The following is a 23651-nucleotide window of genomic DNA, read 5'->3' as shown; positions in this document are numbered from 1 at the left end:
AATTTGTTTTACCAGTTGATTGTATTGTGAACTTTTACTTAATAGTTTTTAATACTTGAGTCACTGTGGTTTAATGATAATCATTATTTTAAATTTATACAGAGGAAATTTTTCTTAACTCATTTTTATTTTTTGAAACTTTTTACTTTTCTTTCATTTTGATTAATTTTAAATTTTTGATATTCTTTGTGTGAGTTGTACATTCTTTTATATTATTCTATTTAACCGACAATCAATGTTTTCATTTTACACGCCACTGCTCAGAAATTGTATTTATGTGATTGTATATTTTGCTTTTACCTTATGTATCTTATTTTTTGTTTATTCATGTTAAGCGCTTAGGGTAATTTTTCAAATTATATAATGCGCTATATAAATATTGTATAATAATAATAATAATAATAATGTTGAAAATGGTGGATCGAACCTGGTTTTATAGCGCTAAACCTCTAACTTGTATGACAGTCGCATCAAATTGGATTATATTGACAACGAATGGACAAACACTGTTATATTCCTGACTTAGTACAGGCATTTTCTTATGTAGAACCACCCAAAAACAAATACGTTTTGAAAACCAGAAACACTCAGTCGAAGATAACTTAAATCTGTCAATTGAAATATCTGCTTCTGGGGCAAAATAATCAGTAAAGACCTTTATTTATGTACAAAACTAACTTACTTGAAAAAAAAATACAATTGGAAACGACAGATGTGGAATAATAACCATGCCCCTTTACTGGAAGGAACATTTTAAAAAACAACAAAAGAAAACCTTAAAAGAAGCCGGAATGAATGAATCTGAATATGAGGGGTTAAAAAAGGAAAAAAAATTATTTATATTAGTTAGTATGAGTAATCAACATGTAATCATACATAAGAAATCAGCTAAAAAATAAAAGATGTCCTCTCAGTAATGAATAAATCTGAACATGCTGATCATTTTTTAATTTAAAACTGGTCTATAAAATAAAAGTTTTCAAGATCAAGGTAATAGACAAAAACACTAAAAATGGCTAAAAATCGGCATTAAATAGCAATATTTCCAATAAGGAGTTGACTGATGTTTTCGGCCATAAGATATACTAGTAGATCTTGTCTTATTGACCATTTTTCTAATTAAATATTTCACAAATTAGTAGCTTTTGTAGACAAAACCTGCGTCTGTCGTACACAATTTATTCCTGGTGTCTATGAATATCTACTGACGGTGTTGATGCAAAAAGACATTAGGTAAATCTCAATATTATGAATATCTTTGCTCCCTTAGGTTATCTCTATCTATAAAAGAATTCAATTGAACCATGCACCAAAATCTCTGTAGACTTCTTATTACATATTGTGTCATTGTACATTGATCGGTGTTGTATCGATGTATACAATACTCTCTTTTTGTTCTTAATAAGAGTTGGTGTAATATATACAGTCCTACGTCCGGAACCTGTTGTTTCAGTGGTTGTTGTTTATTGATGTGGTTCATTAGTGTTACTTGTTTCTCATTTTTTATATATATTAGACTGTTCGAATGGTTTTACACTATTGTATTTATAGAGTTGGTGTAATATATACAGTCCTTTATAGCTTGCTGTTCAGTGTTATCCAAGGCTCCGTTTTGAAGGCCTGAATTTGACCTATAATGATTTACCTTAACAGTTTGTGAATTGGAAAGAAAGTTGACTCAATGGCACTTATACTACATCTTTTAACATATACTAGAGAAATAATTGCATATTCAACAAAAGCAACTGTTTATTTAACAAGACACATAAACACATTCAAAAACATACTTTACCATAAAGTATAGCATATATATAAACAGCATGAAAATATTCAGATGGTTACAATTAGTAATGTCATGATATGAAGATTCTGAAGGAATAAAACATGACACTAATTGAAACATTTAAAAAAAATATTTGTAAAATAAACCATCTATTTCATATCATAATTATATTATGTCATAAGCTTGCTATCAGGTTAATTCCTGACTAAAACGTACTTTAAGCATATAAGCAAAAGCCAAATAAATAATAAAACATTAAAATATAAGGATAAGAGGTGATCTCAAGGTTTATTGTCCATACAACAAATTAAATTAACCATTTTCAAGTAATTTGGAGCAAATATTAATAAATAATGTGTGTCCTATAAGTCACAAGTCATTTCCATGATTTTCCATTCATTTCACCATATTATGACTATCAAATATTTACTTCCTGAATATGGAAGAAATATTTGCCACTGGACATTCAGTAAGAAAAAATCAATCAATCAATCAATGTGATGTCAATTAAAACAATACAGCAGGAATTTGCAACTATGTAGGTCACTATGTATATATTAAAATATATATAAATATCTATCAATAAGCAATACATCAAAATAAAATTATTTTAAGAAATAATAACCATCATAAATAAGAAAATGATATTATAAAAAGAAAACTAGCACAAAATATCTGCCATGATGCATAGCTACAAACAAGCATTTGCTTTTAAAGAAGCATGTTTTGATTATGCTCATATGAAAAACAAAAATACCATTTACTACAATTTTGGGACTTTTTTCGTGTCGTATATACATATACAATTCAGCATTTTTTCTTAATACATGTGTTATAATTTGTAGGTTTGTTAGCAAACTTCTTCAAAACTATGAAAACAAATATCCAGGAAAACAAACAATTGTTCCTCATTCAATAAAATTTGATACCCACTGAAATAAATGAATTGACAGTACTAGAGTAGCCAAATCCGAAATTGAACTTTTTTTAGAAAACATTTGTAACAGCTTTACTTTTGTACCGCTTAATTTGCTATCAAAATTAACAGTAAAATAGAGAATGGAAAGGGCCATCAATGAGTCGTCAACATAGAGAGAAAATCCTGCAGCCCGAGGCCAGCTTTAGTGATTGTCTCTTTTATTGTAATAAGGAGGAAATTTTAAATATGGCTCAGGGAAACACATCAAAAATGTTTTTTTTCAATATCTGAGCATGTAATTGACACATTGAGTGTTTCATCTTTAGAGTGAGAGAGAGATTCCTAGTGTACTCTAGTACTTGTTGCCATCTTTACTGATTACCAAAGTACATCACAAAACTAATACAGACTTAATCATCGTTTATAGGTAACACCTGCCTCATATCATACCATAGAATCAACATTGCAAATTTAAGTATACATGTAAATGCTAGTGAAATTTATATTGAAAAATAACTTCCTGTATTCAAAGATTCAGAATAAAAAATTAAAATATAATAAGAGATACATGTATGTTAGACACATTAAAATCCATATACTATAAACAAAAATATATTATGGACACATGGCATTATGTAAATCTTTGGTCCTTCTATCAGTATCAGACTTTCACTTAAAAAAACACACTTAAACATATTAAAATATTGTATTCTGGGTTTGAAAACAGTGAAAAACATTTTTAGAGCTAATTTCCTAACGCTTGTAGAGTAAGACTTTGGTTGGCTTATTTGCTTTGCTCAATCAATGTCATTAAGATAGACAAATGAAAACAATATAGGCAAGTAGAATTTTCTCATTGGCAATCATACCACATCTTCTTTTTTATATTTAACCTTTTTACATGTACACTTCAGTCTTACTAGCTTCTAATCAAATTCAAGTATATGTTGTATACAAGTTTAACTCAAATAACTTACAAAAAATGCAAGCAAGCAAACCAAAGTCTTACTCTACAACTATTAGAAAATTGGCACTAAAGATTCTCCTTTTGAAGGATGTAGGTAGGTCTTACAGAAATAAAAAATAGGTGACTGTATTATTTAGTCATGTCAGGGTTTAGAAAAATTAGAAATAGTACATTTCTTATCCATAAATGTCATTGATGTAAAAAAATCTACAATTCAGATCTTTATTTTTTCAGAAGATATGATGCACAATACTGGTATAAGTCTTTAATAAAAACAAAATGATTATACCACACAAAATTATTTTATGACAACTTTCACACATTAGAGATCAGAATCAAGAATTCAAGGTTTTTTTGCACTCACACAAATTTCACCCTACCACACAATAACCCACATCATGTGTTGGTTTGTAATTATCTAAATTATCAAAGAGTTTTCCAGGAACATTTGGAGGCATTTCTAATAAGATATGATGGATGTAGATAAAAATTCTTTAAAAAGAGGTAAAGTAAATACCCATATAAAATTCAATGCATAACAAAAATAAGATATTAAGTGTCTCTCATTCTAAAAAGCCCCTCTACTTTGTCTTCCTCCCCTTGTCATTTCTTTTAAAAAGAAATCATACAATTTATGTATAAAATTATGTGAATAAAAAGGTATATATCATTTATAAGTAAAATTAATTTGAAACATCAATTTAAAAAGAAAACAATCTATTAATTTATGATTTTTTTCTGTTCTCAATTTGCAAGAAATAAGCATTATACAAATAAAATAATGAATGTAATTGTTTGTTGAAAAAATTATATTTGATATAAAATATTAATCTGATCAAATGTTTCATTAGAAAACTGAAAATTAAAAGTTTTTTAAAATCCGCAAGTTAAAACCATCATGCTGTACTGAGACTGAAACAAAAAACTTATAAGTGAAAAATAATTGCATAAATTGAAAAGATGAAAACAAATTGATAAACACATAGGTCATGGAAAATGATAATAAAGCATTATAAAAACAAACATCATATTTAAGATTTTGTTCATTAATGTCCATCAGATTTTTTATCAAGAAGGAAAAACCTTGTAATAAACACTGAGCTACTTTAAAATTATGCAGAACATGGAAGCATGAATAATTGGAGGTATCAAGACACTTAAGCCATTTGTATTTATTCAAATAAATGAATAATTAAGATTAAAACATAAAAAAAATATGTTCATTTCATTTCATACTCGTTGGAATGTATTAATACTGATCTTCTTCAATAAAAATATTACCGGTTTCATTTGTCCAAAATAGAAAAAAAAAATAAACCAATAATCTATTACCCTAAAAAATATTATGAGGTAAGCTTATGATTACTCCTACTTAATGACATCACGATTTGCCAGCGTATTATAAAATTTCTATGATAACATGTAAACCTCAAATCAAGAATTTAAAACTCTCAATAAGTTCAGCTAAAATTGTAAAAATTTCACACTCACAAGTTTAAATTTGACTATATGGGCTAGAAGGTTATCACATGCATCAATTTATATACTGTGGATTCACTTATTTTCGTGGGTACCAATTTTCATGGATTAAGGAACACTTACATGTTTGTGGATATTTAATTTCATGGTTCACATTTACCCACGAAATCAATGAAAATAGGTATCCATATTAATGAATCCACAGTAGTAAAATATTATTCAGGAAATAAAGCACCACCATTTGGTCCTGGTATGAAAATACCACATTTGCTGATGATAAACAATCCAAGGGCAGATAAACCTATCACTACACATGTACCGATAGTCATTTTCAATGTTGATTTCCATTTACATACAAATTTACTTGGTCCCATAAATGCTAAAAATGCGGCACAAATAGTCAGGCAGTAAACAATGGATACAGATGAATTAATGGCAAGAATTTGTCCAAATTTGGAAAATGGTAATATTGTTGTCTGGGTTAAAGGTATTGCAGCAATTATGGTTGTCATGGCACTGCTAAATATAGATACTCCAATATGGCTAATGGCAGCTTTTGTTCTCCACTGTCTAGAACCAGCATGATCCTGGATAAAGTAAAATATGATCTTTATCATAATGCAAAATAAATAGCTTAAAGGGTGACTAAGATACAATACAATACAAATACAATACAAATACAATACAAAGTTTTTTATTGTCAATTATGACGCCCAAAAATTTGAGCAGTACAGTTAAGTTCAATATCGTACAAGTGATTACATATTAATTACATTGATTATTTAACAATTAAACAAAATCAAGTCTTTTTTTTAGCCGAATAATTTCTACAGGAATAATATTTATAGTTTTACAATATAATATAGATGGACAAACTACCGGTGACAAAACTGTATCTAGAATTAAATTTCTCTCTTTGAATAAAGTACACAATAATAAAGATGAGAAGAATAAAAATAAGAAGATATGGTATGATTGCCAATGAGATATATCTCCACAAGAGATCAAGAGATCAAATGACATATTAATTAACAACTATAAGTCACCATGCTGCCTACAACAATGAGTATAACACACACCGCAAAGTCAGCTATAAATTAAATTGCTTTCTCAAGGATGATTAAAAAAAATCCAGAATATGAACATTTAAAAAATATTAATTTAGTGCAACTCTCTCATGAAGAGATTAAAGATGCTGCAAGATAACCATTTACTCTAAGCTCAAGAAAGAAAGACGATAATATACCCCAAATATTACATAGACAAGAAACCATCCATAGAACATTACATAGACAAGTGGCAGTCAAAATGACAGAAAACTATATTTTAAATAGATTTTTTTTCAAGCATATAATACAAAAAAAATTGGCATAACTCTATTTGCCATTAGAAACAATATATTTGAGTTTGAAAAGGATTGGTGAAATGGGTTTGACTTATGGCAAGAAACAACATAAAGTGCTTTTTGGTGAATTTATGACAAGGAAAAAAATATGTGACATTTTTCAATCAATTAAGGAAAAAGAACTACTGTAATACAAACAAGAATATGTCCCAAGTACATGGATGCCCCATCCACAGTATCATTTTCTATGTTCAGTGGGCCATGAAAATGGGATAAAATCTCTAATTTGGCATTAAAATTAGAAAGATCATATCATAGGAAACATGTTTACTAAGTTTCAAGTTGATAGGACTTCAACTTCATCAAACACTACCTTGACCAAAAACTTTAACATGCAGTGGGACAGACGGACAAACAGACAAACGAACGAACGAATGGAGGTGCAGACCAGAAAACATAATGCCCATAAATGGGGCATAAAAAGTGAAGATAAAAAAAAAGACTTACATTTTTCAAATTATCAGGAATAGCTTTCCCAGCCAGCAGGAAACCTTCCACTAAATGAACACAATAGTCAACCGACGATCCTACCAGTATAGACAGGGATATAGCTTCTACTCCTCCCATCTCCCAACCAGCCAGGTAAAATATACCAGCTACCAGGCAAATCATTTCTGTAAACAAAAACAAAATAATGTAAAGATCTCTACTCCTCCCATCTCCAAACCAGCCAAGTAAAATATACCAGCTACCAGGCAAGTCATTTCTGTAATAAAAATTAAATTCTAACAAGACTTACGTCAAATGCTTTGAGAACACACCCGTGGTAAAATTTGAATATATTGTTTGGGCTGTTCCAATCGCACTCCCACATAATATGCTTTTTCATATGAATAGCTACCCGACGTCATAGAACAATGATGTCAGAGTTCATTGACGTCAGAATGTAAGCATTTTAGGGGAAAATACATGCTTGTGAAACCGAAAATCATCACAACAAGGAAACGTAAACAAACTATGCTTAAATGTGTTATATAAGCAATTTGTTGTATACATATAAGACATATAAGTACAATCATCATTTAGATTCATCCAAACCTATCTTAATATTTTGAAAATAGTTTAAGCCTGTCACTTATTCAGTTTGCTCTGTTCTTTTACGTCAATTTAATAGTGCTTTTATATATGGGAATGGCAAATGATGTCTTCACCTAAGAGTTCTTCGATCCAAAACAATTGCTGTAATTGTCCTATAAGAATGGAAATAATTCATGGGGCTTGAATATATCGTGATTTTACCACAGGTTGTCCCTTTATACCGATTTTTTACCCCTCCCTATTGCTCAGGGTAAAATATTTGTCATAAAGGGCCAACCCCGTGGTAAAATCACGATATATTCAAGCCCCCATGAATTATTTCTTAAATAATGTATAGATTTTTTGGTATATCTAATTAACCTTATCTACATGTGATTTTTTTTTTTTTTTTTTTTAATATAAATGGGGAATGCATTCATGGGACACAAATGATGCCCCAACTTGCATACAACATTTTAAAGAGACATCACTCTTGTTTTGCAGTAATCAGCATTAAGTGTCAGTTTCATAACCTTTGGTTGATGGTAATTTTAGGTTAGAGAATGGAGACCAAAATCAGCAATTTTTCAACTTGTAAAGGGGTGTAACTCTAAATTTAAAATGGTGCCACCAATATTCAAACTTGATCTGTATTATGTGGTAATAAGCATTGGGTATAAGATTCATAACATTTGGTTGTGGCATATACTTAAGCTAGAGAATGGAAATGAACAATTCTGCATTTTGTTTTTCCATTTGTAAAGGGGCATAACTTATCCGTAAGGGCATTCAAGATTTAAACCCATAAAGGAAGGCAGCTTTTTATGTCCTATATGCCATAACCATCTATAATTAAAAAATTTCATTTTATTTAAATTTTTTACAAAATTCTAAGGAAAATGCAACCACCCACATATGTTTATTCTAATATAAAATAAAGAGATGAGGCATGATTGCAAAGAAGACTTTGGATTCGTTCTGATAGTAATAATATTGAAAGATGGTTATATGAAAAATTGATAAAATCATAAATATGCTTATTTCTTGTGAAAAACAGTCATGAAATTAAGATGCATCAGAAATCAATAAGTCTACTGTATCATAGCACATTTACCTAATATGGTTATGAATACAATAAGTAATAAAGTCACATGACTTGTAAAGATGGCTACTGCTACTAAACATATCACCATGGAGAAGACCAAACTATAGATGGCACTGTTTACTGCTACAACTTCCATCATTACCTAAAATTTAATAAGAAAATAAGAAAATTAAATCTCCCTCTTAATAAAATGAAATTTTGCAAAATTAAGATGAATGAAACAAGGCAATAGGTACTTTTTATTTTCTGTCTATGTCATCTTAGGCATTTTGTTGACAGATTCAATTTTGTGAAACAGTTTTTGGCTGGAAAATGTATGTGTAACTTTTCTGTGACTTAAAAAATAAGAAAAAACTTCATGTCACAAACTGGATGAGTCAATGAGGAAACCAGAAACTAATCTGAAATCTAGAAACTAACCCTGATATGAGAAACTAATATGGAAACAAGAAACTAATCTGAAAATCATAAACGGATATATAGAAACTATAATCTAATCTAGGAACCAGAAACTAATCTGAATTTAATCCAGAAACTAGAACAAATAAGGGAGCCAAAAACTAGTTTGGTCAAGAGATACTAATCCTAAAACAAGGAACTAATCTGAAAACAGAAAGTAATCTAGAGAATACTTTCAAATATAAAAAAGAAGATGTGGTATGATTGCCAATGAGACAACTGTCCACAAAAGACCAAAATGACACAGAAATTAACAACTATAGGTCACCGTACAGCCTTCAACAATGATCAAAGCCCATACCCCATAGTCAGCTATAAAAGGCCCCGATATGACGACCTGCAGCATAGTAATAAGTATTCTCATCTAGTCAACTAAATAATGAATTTCTTCTATATTGTTTTTCAAATGTAAGTAGAGAGGAAAGACTTTAGCAATGTTGCTGTTTGATGTTAAGACATGATTATCTCTATTTGAACAAGTAGGAAACTCAGTGGAACATGTACATGTTATAGTATATAAAAATAACTCTTAAAACTAAACCAGAAAATAGTTTGTATGCGTTATGACCTGATATTTTTATCTTGAATGTAGGGACCTGCATTTTCAATTTCAGGGGATGACAGGTATGAACAACTAACAAAACTTTTAAAAGCTTGTGTGAAAACAAAACAGTATTGACAAGTTTATAAATTTATAATTTTTAGGAAAGTAAGTTCCAACTACCTCAGGCAAAGTTGACTTTAGATAAATTTCAATTTAACTAATCATAAGAGACTCATTTCAGTCATAAAGATATTCCAAGTACAGATACATCCTTTACTTTTAAACTTTCTAGTATTGGAATTGTTCCCAATTAATGAGAATCCAGAAAATCACTACTGATGCACGAAATTTAGAAAAGAGAGGTGAAATATACCAGAGGGACATTCAAACACTCATTTGTTGAAAATAAATTGGCAGCCCTGTGGGTAAAAAAAGACCAACAGACAAACAATAGTACACAAAACACAACATCGAAAACTAAGACTGAACATCACAAACCCAATCAAGTAATGGGGGTGATTTCAGGTGCTCTGGAAAGGGTAAGTTTATACTTATAAATTGTGCACATTATTTTCATGTGCAAGAAATTAGTAAACATATATAAGTTACCAACCTGAGGCCAAAATTGTGATGTCTGGAAAACATTCTGTACAAATTGTGTACTCTCATAATCCTGTTTGATTTTCTTCATCAGTTCTTCCCATTTCAAGTATTCCTTGTAGGCTTCAAAGTAAGATTGATCTTTTGATGTTGTCTGAAAAATATAAAATCATCTTTAGTGTCTTCCAAATACCTGTCTTTGAATTTGTGAAAATGTATTTCTTACAGAACTTTTTGATATGCTTAGAAAGTAACTTTAAGCTTTTTATATGTTTGTGGAACTTTATGTGCTTGTCCAAGCTCTGAGTCTTTAATCCTAGGGTTGTTATGATTATCTCCCTTTAAAGTATTTGAATAAATCTGGCCATTGGTTTTCTCTTCAAATTGTTTTACATTGTATCATTACATAGCCTTTATAGCTTACTATAAGCTAGTGTTATCATCACATAGCCTTTATAGCTTACTATAAGCTAGGGTTATCATCACATAGCCTTTATAGCTTACTATAAGCTAGAGTTATCATCACATAGCCTTTATAGCTTACTATAAGCTAGGGTTATCATTACATAGCCTTTATAGCTTACTATAAGCTAGGGTTATCATCACATAGCCTTTATAGCTTACTATAAGCTAGGGTTATCATCACATAGCCTTTATAGCTTACTATAAGCTAGGGTTATCATCACATAGCCTTTATAGCTTACCATAAGCTAGGGTTATCATCACATAGCCTTTATAGCTTACTATAAGCTAGGGTTATCATCACATAGCCTTTATAGCTTACTATAAGCTAGGGTTATCATCACATAGCCTTTATAGCTTACTATAAGCTAGGGTTATCATCACATAGCCTTTATAGCTTACTATAAGCTAGGGTTATCATTACATAGCCTTTATAGCTTACTATAAGCTAGGGTTATCATCACATAGCCTTTATAGCTTACTATAAGCTAGGGTTATCATCACATAGCCTTTATAGCTTACTATAAGCTAGAGTTATCATTACATAGCCTTTATAGCTTACTATAAGCTAGGGTTATCATTACATAGCCTTTATAGCTTACTATAAGCTAGGGTTATCATTACATAGCCTTTATAGCTTACTATAAGCTAGAGTTATCATTACATAGCCTTTATAGCTTACTATAAGCTAGGGTTATCATCACATAGCCTTTATAGCTTACTATAAGCTAGGGTTATCATTACATAGCCTTTATAGCTTACTATAAGCTAGAGTTATCATCACATAGCCTTTATAGCTTACTATAAGCTAGGGTTATCATCACATAGCCTTTATAGCTTACTATAAGCTAGGGTTATCATCACATAGCCTTTATAGCTTACTATAAGCTAGGGTTATCTTACATAGCCTTTATAGCTTACTATAAGCTAGGGTTATCATCACATAGCCTTTATAGCTTACTATAAGCTAGGGTTATCTTACATAGCCTTTATAGCTTACTATAAGCTAGGGTTATCATTACATAGCCTTTATAGCTTACTATAAGCTAGGGTTATCATCCCATAGCCTTTATAGCTTAATATAAGCTAGGGTTATCATCACATAGCCTTTATAGCTTACTATAAGCTAGGGTTATCATTCCATAGCCTTTCTATAAGCTAGGGTTATCATCCCATAGCCTTTATAGCTTAATATAAGCTAGGGTTATCATCACATAGCCTTTATAGCTTACTATAAGCTAGGGTTATCATCCCATAGCCTTTATAGCTTACTATAAGCTAGGGTTATCATCACATAGCCTTTATAGCTTCCTATAGGCTAGGGTTATCATCACATAGCCTTTATAGCTTACTATAAGCTAGGGTTATCATCACATAGCCTTTATAGCTTACTATAAGCTAGGGTTATCATCACATAGCCTTTATAGCTTACTATAAGCTAGGGTTATCATCACATAGCCTTTATAGCTTACTATAAGCTAGGGTTATCATCACATAGCCTTTATAGCTTACTATATAAGCTAAAGCTTTTGTTAATTTCTGAATTGCGGTCATCAGGTGAACTATAATATAGTAAGACATGTTAAAGCTTACTATAAGCTAGGGTTATCATCCCATAGCCTTTATAGCTTACTATAAGCTAGGGTTATCATCACATAGCCTTTATAGCTTACTATAAGCTAGGATTTTTGCTAATTTCTGAATTAAGGTCATCAGGTGAACTATAATATAGTAAGGCATGTTTGAACAGAATCAAGGTCTAAAGTTGTAACTTCATATTTTTTCTCTTTATAGAACTCATATCTGAATTCAATTGGAACCTGGCTTCGGTGGCAGAGTGGTCTAGGAGGTTGTGATTTGAATCCTACACATGGCAGGTGTATTCCACTCCAATCTTAACTGACTTGAATTTTCAGTTTTCCACTTGAAATACTGGTTCTCTCTGGATAATTCCATCAATTAAAACTGACTAACACAATTTTCATTACTGATAATACTTACAGATTCAAAAGCAAATGCCCACCACTGTAGAGAATTGTTCTGAAAACCACCCACAACATGAGCTTGTGCTTGTCTACCATAAACTGTTACAGGCTTAGGTAAATCATGGCACGCTGGGATACGATTAAGTATATATTGCACTGAAAAACAATATTATTTTTAGGTTTTATATGTTTTATTGTTGTGAAATACATCAATAGTGAATAGCAAATATATAAAATAATGCCAACATAACCAAACAAGAAGTCTTTTTTTATTATTTGAATGTTATTATGCACACAATGTTTTTCATAAACGATTTATGACAACAGATTTTTATAGCTTGGTTGTATGTTGTGTTCTTACACTACTATGGTTATTTAGCCTTCCCAAATATGTCTTATGTGCCAGGATCCTGTAATTCGGAGGTTGTCATTGGTTACTCACTTGCAATACCGTAATTAGGCTGTTGGTTTTCTTGTTTGAATTGTTACATATATTGTCATGAAGGGGCAATTTATAGTTATGGTCTGGGTTTAGCTCATAGTTTAAGCCCTTACTGTGACTATATTTGCTTACTTTCACATCATTTTTTATAAAGTTCACATTACGAAACTGATTGTAGGATGAAAAATGATGACAGATGCCATTTTAGTCAAGGTGAGACAAAATATTGGGTAGTAAAATACTTATTTATTCAAATACTAACTTGCCATATAATCTGGGAAGCACTGAGCACTACCATTTCTCACTAGATTTGGCATAGATGACACTTGTTTACAAATATTACAGAGTGTTGAGATCCCCTTCTGGTAACTACTTGAAAAGTTGAAATTCTTCTTAAAATTCGGATCAAATATAACCTTTCCCTGAAAATGAAATAACAATTTTTTTGGTGACAGTATATTCAATTTAAGATTTAAAATACAGAGAAGTAAGAAAAATATCCTCCATATTTGCCGATTAATTCAATTAACCGAAAAAGTTAAGACAATACATTTTTCAATTTCTGCATCAATATCATCAATATGAGCTTACTGTTTTGCAACATGTGTATTTTATCTCTCAAATCAACATGATAAAAAATTACTTCACATGATAAATCTTTTCATTTATCTTCCCCTGAATTAAAAATAATACCTTATCTTTCTGCATGACATGCCCAGGTTCTATACCACTTTGGTCTAAGCCAGATATACCAAACACTACATAAACTGTGGCACCAGTCTCTAACATGGGTCGATCTTTGGTCTTGGTACAATCAGCTTTCTTACACATGTCAAAATTCTCTGGTACTGACTTGGGTGTCGCTACTGAAGTTTTAGCTATAGGTGGAGGTAGTTTTGTTGCTGGATATATCATGGGTGTTGATGAACCTGAAAACACAAAAATACAATGTAACTTTTCCGTTATAATGGTACATGTATTATTGATGTTGAATACTGTAAATTTCGAACTCATTGTAAGGATTTCATTAATGCGAATAATGCACCTCGGTGATTATCGCTATTATAAGAACTCATATTCTGACACATAAATATGCACAAAGCTTTTCCTGAAAAGTGCAATAATTAATCTCACATTTTTTTTCAGTCTTCAAAAATCGCAATAATAAGGAAGGTCGCTACTCAGTTTCCAAATAACAAGCTTTTCATAACACTAGTATATATTGATAGGGGATTATTATAGGAACCAAAAGAGCAAAAAAATATTATAGGTCAAGGTTCTTGTTTTCGAGATACAAGCCATTGAAAATTTGGCGGGAAAATGTTCTCTTTTGATTTTTCATAGCTTTACCATTGACAAGTTAAGGTGCTCAAAAACTATGAAAAAATAACAACGATTTTATAAGACTTTTACAGATGGCTTATAATGATACATGTAAAAGATTTATAAAAAGAAAAATGGGGGTCAATGGGCAAATTTTTTTCTAAGGCATTCAAATGGATAAAACCAGAGGATTCTGAAAATCTGACAATAATTCCAAAACATGACAAGCGAACTTCCTTTATATGTTAATCTTAGATGGATTTAACAAAAGTTTAAGTTCTTTTGGTCATAATGCTCTTCAACTGTTTTGATTCTTAAACATCCTTGGCCTTTTAGGAATTATTTTTTTTCTTTTGCTTTTTCTATAGTGTTATTTTCAATAACATTTTAATATGGATGGTTTCAAAAACTTCTTATTTCTGTATCCCCATTATTTAAATCTAACCATACCATTAACAGTCAAACTAGCTGATGCCTTTATTACTCCTCTCTCATTAGATGCTATGCACGTGTATATCCCCTGGTCTGTCTTTTGTACACCATCTAACTTTAATATCCCTTCCTCTTTTAATATTATGTGCCTTTGTTTCACTTCTCCTCTCGTTATTCTTTGACCATCTTTTTCCCAGCTCAGAGAAGGGGCTGGATATCCTTTTACAGAACAATAAAAGTACATGTTTCGACCAGCTAAGACTGACTGATTGCTTGGTCTCATGTCAAACTCTGGAGGTTCTAAAATAAAAAGGAATTTAACTTCAGAAATCTTATGGGATTACAGTATTTGAACAATTAATACTTGTTATAACTGTGTTTCAAGATGTATACCCCTTCTATACAATTTAACAGAGTTATGAAGGATACATGTAAAATCATATATCAACGGTTTAGTTTCTAATGCATTATGCCCATAAAATAAGCCATTTCAAAATAAAATATTTGTAATCCTGATAGTATGTTATATTCCATAAATTAAGACTATGCTATTAAACCAAATACTTGTGACCTTGAAAATGTCCAAAAAGTAAGCATTTTCTAAAAATAATATTTGTGACCCTGATATTGTGTTATGTATCATAGATTAAGCATTTTCTAAACTAAATATTTGAGCCCCTGAGACTTTTATATGATATCTCATAAGTTAAGCCTATGCTAAATATTTGAGGCCATGAAACTGTACTTTATGATAATCTCATAAATTCAGCCTATGCTTACCTAAATATTTGTGACCCCTATACTACTCTATATCTCATTAATTAAGCCTATGATAAGTTAAAATATTTGTGGCCTTGATATTGCATTGTTTCCCATAAATTTAGCCTATGCTAAGTTAAAAATGTGTGGCCTTGATACTACACTGTAGTCCATAAATTGAGCCTATGCTTAACAAAATATTTGTGGCCCTGATACTATGCAATATCCCATATCTTATGACAAAATACTTACTATAAGACATTGGTCTGGGTGTTGTAGCTATAGGATTTACATGCTTTGGTCTTAGTGTAGTAGCCATAGGAACCACATGTTGATGATCATCTTTTGAATTAGGTGAATGTCCATTGTTAGTGGTTGGCTTGTATTTATTATGCTTGTGAACCTGCAATAAAAAATTATGTTCTTGAAATTTATAAACATATATTTTTTTTCTAGGAAACAAGTTTATGTTAATATATAGGAAATTGAAAGAATATTTGATTTACTAAAAAAAAAAGAATGAAAAAAGAATGATTGCAAACTGTTTTCTCTCTTTTTATAATCATTTAAGAAACAAAGTTAATTAATTGAGATTTCTAAATTGGGCTTCATTAAAGAACTGTAGGACTTTCAACTGTGATGGAACGTCAAACCTCAACGATTACACTGAAATGTATTGGTTAAACGCTGATTTGTGTTCAGGTTATGCTAAAATGTGATGGTGGCATTGTGACGCTATCTCAATGAAGGCAACCCTAAAGTGCATTTAAAGTACTGCTGAAGTGTGATGGATTACATTAATTTTAGTTTAATTTTTTTTCATGTTCACAATTCAATTCAATGTTTTATTTTAAAAGTCTCATCTCTCAACAAGTACAATCAATCTTTATACATTGTAAAATAACACTAAATAAAATGAGATCCATTCTATACAGAATTATAAGAGACTATTAAAATGCATAGATATAATACACAATATGAAATAAAATACTATTTACAATATATAAAATTTCTACGCCTTTTTAAAATCAAATGACAGGTTTTGGCACACACACGTATCATATTTACATCTGAGAATAAAAACACTAACTTTTGGTCATCATCTAAAGTATTGAAATTATCATTAAAAGTTTCAGCAACATAACATAAATGGTTTCTAAAATCGTCATAAAGAGGACATCTTAATAAAACATGCGCTTCATCTTCAATAAAAATGTCACATATATGGCACACTCTGTTTTCTAAAACAATATTTTCATATCTCCCTGTTTCAATCCTTAGGGGAGCAACACCACATCTAAATTTGGCGAAAGCACTTCTGTGACTGAAGGGTAAAGCTATTTTGCAGTATTCACATGATGATTGAGAAGTCAATATTTTTTTATTAAAGTAGCTTTTCCGTATTTGTCAGTAAATCAATGAGAGTAAAAACATCTGTTTGATTTAAACAGTCGTGATACATAATACTGTAAATTCAGAAATCATTGTGATGTTTTTATTACTGCGAAAAATGCGACAGGGAGCAATTGTTAAAACTTGCATTTTGAATTTTGTTATATGAATCAAACAGAATTTTTCTGAATATTCCAAAAATTAAAATTGCATTATAGTCTAAAATGACAAAATCACAATAATAAATGCACGCAATAATTTCTGAATTTACAGTAGTTATTGCATTTCAGTCTGAATTAACTGTAACATTGAAGTGAACTTATAGAAAAATTAGCAGCAATTCATACAATAGTGCAGAAATTTACCGCTACAGACACTCTATACGAATTGTATTTCCCATTACAGCCGAATTCAATGAGTGTGTAGCTAAAGGTAATATCTTTAGTTAGCTTGCTTGTTAGGTGAACCATGAAGTTATTGTTAGTTTAGGTATACTACCCTCCTTTTGAAGTAGCTTAGTCCTACAGACAGATAGATTGGTTATCTGTCGGACTAGTCTACTCTTTAATGAGAGTAGTTTACCTAACCTAACAATGACTTCATGGTTCAGCTAGCAAGCAAGCTAACCAAAGATAATACCTTTGTCTACACACTCATTGAAATTGGCTGTAAAACCAATTGCAAAGACTGTAAAACATGGTAGTTGTTTAAAAAGCTACTACACTTGATTCTACAGAACGAAACCAGCAAAAAATCTGTTTCCGTCCCACAAATCTGAAAAGCTCCTTCCAGCTGCTGAAATATATAAAGTGATTCCGCTTATCATCACCTGAGAAAAGTGTGTTGGAATTATCAGTTGAGGTGGAAAGATTTTAAGCATTGCAGTATAATAATTACATGAATTCTAGTAATAAGACTTACATCATTTATAGCAGAACACTGAGAGCAAGATATCTCGTCAATAACACCCATACTAGATTTCAGATCCAATAACATTTGGAGGTTTGTATCTTCACGGAATATCTGTGGTGGTTTAGTCGATGGATGAAGACGTGTGATTAAAACTATGGATGCTATCATGATTAGTATAGAGAATCCTGCAAAACAGATATAAAAAAAATATAATTTTTTTATTCCATCTTTTTCTTACTTTCATCTGAAAACTTTATAAAACTAAAAAATAAAAAGAGTTGCTCATTAGGTGTCTAGTAAATATAATATGTATTTCATAATCCACAGTAACTCTATTCATAACATTTATCTTTGATTGAAACAGTTTGGGACATTTTTGTACTAATCTATTGTTAATACATTTTCTCTGCCATCAACCAAAATATATGTACAAATTGTGTGTGTTCAAACTGCTATAAATATAAAGGTAACTTTTAGCATATTATTTTCTTGCACCTTCAATACCCTGTACCCCCGTAAGTCCCTCGTTAAAGTGCTATCAGTCTCCACCTATATACCCACTGACTGTAAAATGGTTTATTTCTTCAGACATTAGATTTTGCTATTTCTATACCAAACCTACTCATTAGGTTTTATATTTGTGTTTTTCTTGCACCTTCAATACCCTGTCCCCCTTTAAGTCCCTCGTTAAAGTGCTATCAGTCTCCACCTATATACCCACTGACTGTAAAATGGTTTATTTCTTCAGACATTAGGTTTTGCTATTTCTATACCAAACCTACTCATTAGGTTTTATATTTGTATATTTCTTGTTCCTTACTCTTATTTAAAGTTAAACTTCAGGAGCTGCAATGTTTTCTTGATTTTATTTATAAAACAAATTATTGAATTATTTCCCTCTCTATGATACTAACCAATGAAAACTCTTCTGAACCTAATCACAGGCAATGCCACATAATGATACAGAGCTATCTGTAGTAACTGTATCAATGAAGATTCTTTAACCTGGTTTGCACTGTTTGGTGGTGCTCCTTGGCGATGGAGAGTATTGTCTGGTATCAGAAGGACCTCATCATCTTCATCTGCTCCATAGCGTTCTGTAAATACAAAGTTTTTTTTTTATTATTCTATCAATTTCAGAAATGTTTGGCTGTACCTGTAAAAAAGATTTTTTTTAAAAGATAGCACAACCTAGGTTTAACTATGATGTGGTGTATCAGGCATAAATTTAGATACGTTCTTAAACACTGCAATAGGTTTTTTGAATATTATTTTTATTTGTTTAACCTATAGTTGCTAATTTTTATGTCATTTGGTCTCTGGTGGAGAGTGTCTCATTGGCAATCATATCACCTCTTCTTATTGTATACAACCTTCTAAAAGATTTAGTTTATCATATCACATTATCAACTGCTTTGATAAAAATTTATATAAATCTTCCTTGTTTGTTAGTCTAACAGCTTTTATAATAATAATATTGTATTTGAAGAAAACTGTTAACTAAGATGCTTTACCAATATAATATTCCATAGGATCATCTAATGAAAGAAGCTGTACATCATCTTCTTCTTCGTCATCTGCTGATGGAAGGTTACGTCCAACTTGTAATTCCCCATCAGAAGTTTTACCACCAACGAAGTCCACAATGTCATTTGGCAAGCTTCTAACTTTGAAATTACATTTTGTGCAAATTCTAAAAAGTAAAACATTCATACTTTAAATTTATTACATTCTTTATGTTGTCATGGAACAGAACACTTCTTATGATTTCATTTTCATTTGATCGGTGCCTTTTAAACCATGTAACAAAGAAAAAGAATAAACAGGAAATAAGTAAATCAAAAAATAAATTTACTGATCTGGAGCACCATAAAAATCAGTTTTTTGTGGGGTAAGTGTTGCTCAGTCTTTAGTTTTCTATGTTGTATTTTGTAATTGTTGCTGTCTTTTGAATTTGTTTCCTTTTCTGCCTTTAAGATATATAGTGTATATTTATTTATTACAGCAAACCAAATTCAAATGACTGTAAAACGTACAAGTGATCAATTCTATTTATATTTTATGAATTTATTTGAAACAATTTTTTTTTAATCAAATGAGGGAAAAGACATGTACACTTGGTACAAATGTAATGTAATAAGTTCTGTTTTTGGATAGATATGTAATTTTTTTGTTCTTAAATAAAATAAAATAAAAGATAATACATACTTTGAGAGAATGTGTTCTTCCCATCTTTGTATTCCAACACCCCAAATATACAATGCTGGAGGCATGACTACTAGAACTGTTACCCAACAACAAGAAACAATCAGGGACATAAACAATCCAAACTGGTGCACTGCTGGAATCTGGAAAAATATAATCACAACTGTTAAGAAACTATAATGAAATGTTTCAGATACAAAACAGCATAAACTGATTGCCTGCTAACACCTTTTAAAAATATTACTGAATTCAGAAAAACAACCTTTCCTTTGATTAATACATATATCTAGAACTACCAATTCAGGATAAAAACTTAGATTCTTTCTAAGTAATGCTGAAATTTTTTGACTATGATGTTTAAACTCTAAATTGTCTTATTTTTTACTCATTTTTTTTTAGAAATTTTATTTTGGCTAACTATGATTTTAAAAGGTGGGTGATGCATGCATAAAAAGAGATGCTGTTCCTGTGTACAAAATGTTTCCCTCTTTTGGAATGCATTCAATCTCCACAGTTTTTGTTTATTACCTGATAAACTGTTTCTTCTTACAGTAATTGATTTACAATATTTTTACATAGGTAAGGCCAGAATTTTTTAATTTGTTGGTTTACGGATCCGCCGACCCGATTTTGCCGATTTTCAGAATAAAAATAAAATTGACTTTCATGCTTTTTTATTCCCGCCGACCTTAACAAATGCATTATCCCTGAAAAATAATTAAACAATCTTTTTTTTATGAAACGAAATGCTTTAATCACTAACAAAATTGATAACACTTTCTGTAGTGAAAAAATAAAACTTCCAGTTTACGTTTCTAACAATTGACAAATCAATTATAAATGACCTTGAAATGTCGTTTGCGCAAATAATTTTGCGAAATGAAACCTGTGTTTAAAACCAACTACACAATGAGTTTGTTTCCCGTATTTGTAATCAGTCCGTAAGATGCATCATCTGATAGAAATAGACTTGTCCAAATGTACACAGGTGGAAGACATCAAGTTAAAGTACTGAATATTAGATAATCATTTTGAATTTTCTTGTTTTATAGATAATAAAAAAATATCGTCCATTTGGATAAAAAAACGGGAATGCATGACAACAGATTAACCCGATATTCTCGTTTTTCCAGTGGACGAGTCTATTTCGTTTTTGACGCTTGTGCTGAAACTTATTTTCGTACGACGTTTTTACATATTTTTCTTAATCAGTTTTCGTGCTTGAAGATCATACTTCAACAAGTTTTCTGGAGTTGATAAAGAGCTACGCGAATCTGTTTTTCTTGTTTGTGAAATGACAATTTAATTTCGTCTTTTCCGTGCATCCCCCCTTTTTTGTACGGAAAATTATTAGAATGTCATGCGATGTTTATGACAGCTGAGCAATACAATTTCATCGAACTAAAATCTAAGAAATGATGACAAAATAGCATAACAAACATATTGTCAGAAAGGTGAAATATATATTTATTTGCATATTTTTCTGTCTTGAAAGATATTTTTTTTCTTTTTTTTCCCGACTGACCGACCCGACTTTTTCATGGGGAAAATCCGTAAACCAACAAATTAAAAAACCCTGGCCTAACTACTGTCACCATGACGTACAAGTTTCAATATGATGTGGATTCATTATTTTTGGTTGGATTCAATTTTTTGTGGATTCATCAATATTCAATGGATTCTATTTTTGTGGATTCTGTTGGTACAGGCAAAAAAGTAATTTATAAGTTCAACAAATTACAAATTTTTAAAAAGGGTGTTTGCAGACTTTCCTCAATCCTATGAAATTGGCACCTAGAATTCATATCTATAAGACAACTTACAGAAGATGCAGTGTTTGCAGCAAAAGCTGCAGCTGTAGTAAATGATGTAAAGAAGGTAGCTTTCCCTGCAGTTACCAGTGTATGTTTGATTCTGGCTTCTGGCGTCTTCATATTGGTGGCCTGGCGATATATGTTGATAAAAACAAACACATCATCCACACCTACAAAGGGAAAGTTTGATTATTTAATAGATTATAATTAGAATGTCCAAGGTCTTGTAAAGTTTAGTGTGAATTTGTTATAGTAGGATACTATTTTTTGTGGATTTGCAGTGCTTGTGAACCATCAATTTAAGTACTCAGAGAACATTCTAACATTTCATGGGGTTTCTATTTTTTTGTGAGTCGAATATTTCATCGAGTTTCTATTTTATTTTTTATTTTATCAATTCATGGGGTTTCTAAATTTCATTGTTTGATAACTTCTCAGTACAAATTGAAAACATTTACCAATTGAAACGTATGTAGCCTTTTCAGTTTTGAAACACATTTTAAAATTATCTGATCATTTCCAATGGAAACAACTGAACTTTTCCAGATGGAATTATCATTATAAAATGAAAAATCAAACATTTCATTATGCCAAAACAAGTCCCCTAAGTAAGTGATAAACACACATTTTTATGAAAAATATTGATGATATATACAACTATTTGTTTTTATAGGAAAAACAACAGTGCAAGACTCTCCTGGGCAGTTGAGGTCATTAAACACCCTGTAGAACATGTAGAAGTATTTTTAGGGAAATTAATACAAATCAGACTATCTGAATTTGACATTTAAACGAATGTTACATGACACATTTTGCAGCATACACAAATTAAAAGTACCTATACTTTCAATTTAGAAATGTAATGTAGGGTAATTCTTATTCAAACAACCAGAAACGTAAAAACAGGCTTCTTCTTAAAATTTGACACAAAGAAATGTCTCTCCTTTATATAATTTTGATAGTATAATGCAAATGTTGTAACTAAAATGGAAATACTTGTCAACTAGAATGCAAAACATTCAAAGTCAATGAACCATGAGGAGTGGCCAGCCAGTATGGAAATGAGATGTGCCTATGCTCATACTGCAAACCAAATATCTTTGACCGTCCCCTACTGGTTCCTATAAAACTGGCATTAGAAAGATGGATATTTTAAAGGCAATGCAAGAAATATAGTATTTAAGATATATATATATATATATTTGTAAATTTTCATGGCTAAGCTGAGGGTTATTAAACTCCAATTATCATAAATTGGAAAAGACATTTCCCTTTCTATCTTACCAATGCCAATAATTACAAAAGCGGCCACTCCATTCAGTATCCCAAAGGCTGCTACACTAAATACTGTGTGGTAGAAAAACACAGCTAACGGGAAACAGAGGAGAATACTGCATAATCCAAAGAAAGTCAACCATACAGAAAATGATGTCAGGATTAGCATGAAGATAAAGATGGCCGCCAAGCTGAAGGATGCCAGTTTGACATCATTCCAAAATACACTGTTAACTTCATAGTCGAATATCTCATTACCTCCATATAAAATCGTCACTTTTCTTAAAATATAAATTCATTTTGCATTTAAAAAACATAAAAAGATCATATGATTAAAATTCAACAAATAACAAACATTTAACTTGCCATCAA

The 23651-nt window shown here is 30.7% G+C and overlaps 1 protein-coding gene across 3 annotated transcripts in view; it reads right to left on the bottom strand.

Annotated features, from left to right (window-relative positions):
• Window positions 1-1731: 1731 nt before the first annotated feature.
• Window positions 1732-23651, bottom strand: part of LOC143056896 (protein dispatched homolog 3-like) — a 34098-nt gene continuing 12178 nt past the window's right edge. For all 3 annotated transcript variants that reach the window (XM_076230071.1, XM_076230070.1, XM_076230072.1), the window contains 15 exons: window positions 23289-23560; window positions 22014-22174; window positions 20194-20333; window positions 19500-19678; window positions 18900-19082; window positions 17995-18170; window positions 15934-16084; window positions 14941-15222; window positions 13861-14096; window positions 13430-13589; window positions 12742-12881; window positions 10292-10432; window positions 8685-8817; window positions 7001-7167; window positions 1732-5735 (listed from right to left, as the gene is read on the bottom strand). In XM_076230071.1, the coding sequence (XP_076086186.1) occupies window positions 5364-5735; window positions 7001-7167; window positions 8685-8817; window positions 10292-10432; window positions 12742-12881; window positions 13430-13589; window positions 13861-14096; window positions 14941-15222; window positions 15934-16084; window positions 17995-18170; window positions 18900-19082; window positions 19500-19678; window positions 20194-20333; window positions 22014-22174; window positions 23289-23560 (2893 nt within the window). In that variant the 3' untranslated portion in view covers window positions 1732-5363. The remainder of the gene's footprint in view (window positions 5736-7000; window positions 7168-8684; window positions 8818-10291; window positions 10433-12741; window positions 12882-13429; window positions 13590-13860; window positions 14097-14940; window positions 15223-15933; window positions 16085-17994; window positions 18171-18899; window positions 19083-19499; window positions 19679-20193; window positions 20334-22013; window positions 22175-23288; window positions 23561-23651) is intronic.

The sequence above is a fragment of the Mytilus galloprovincialis genome, chromosome 13 (assembly GCF_965363235.1).
Source record: "Mytilus galloprovincialis chromosome 13, xbMytGall1.hap1.1, whole genome shotgun sequence".
Classification (NCBI taxonomy): Eukaryota; Metazoa; Mollusca; class Bivalvia; order Mytilida; family Mytilidae; genus Mytilus; species Mytilus galloprovincialis.
This window is presented reverse-complemented; position numbering and strand designations above follow the sequence as displayed.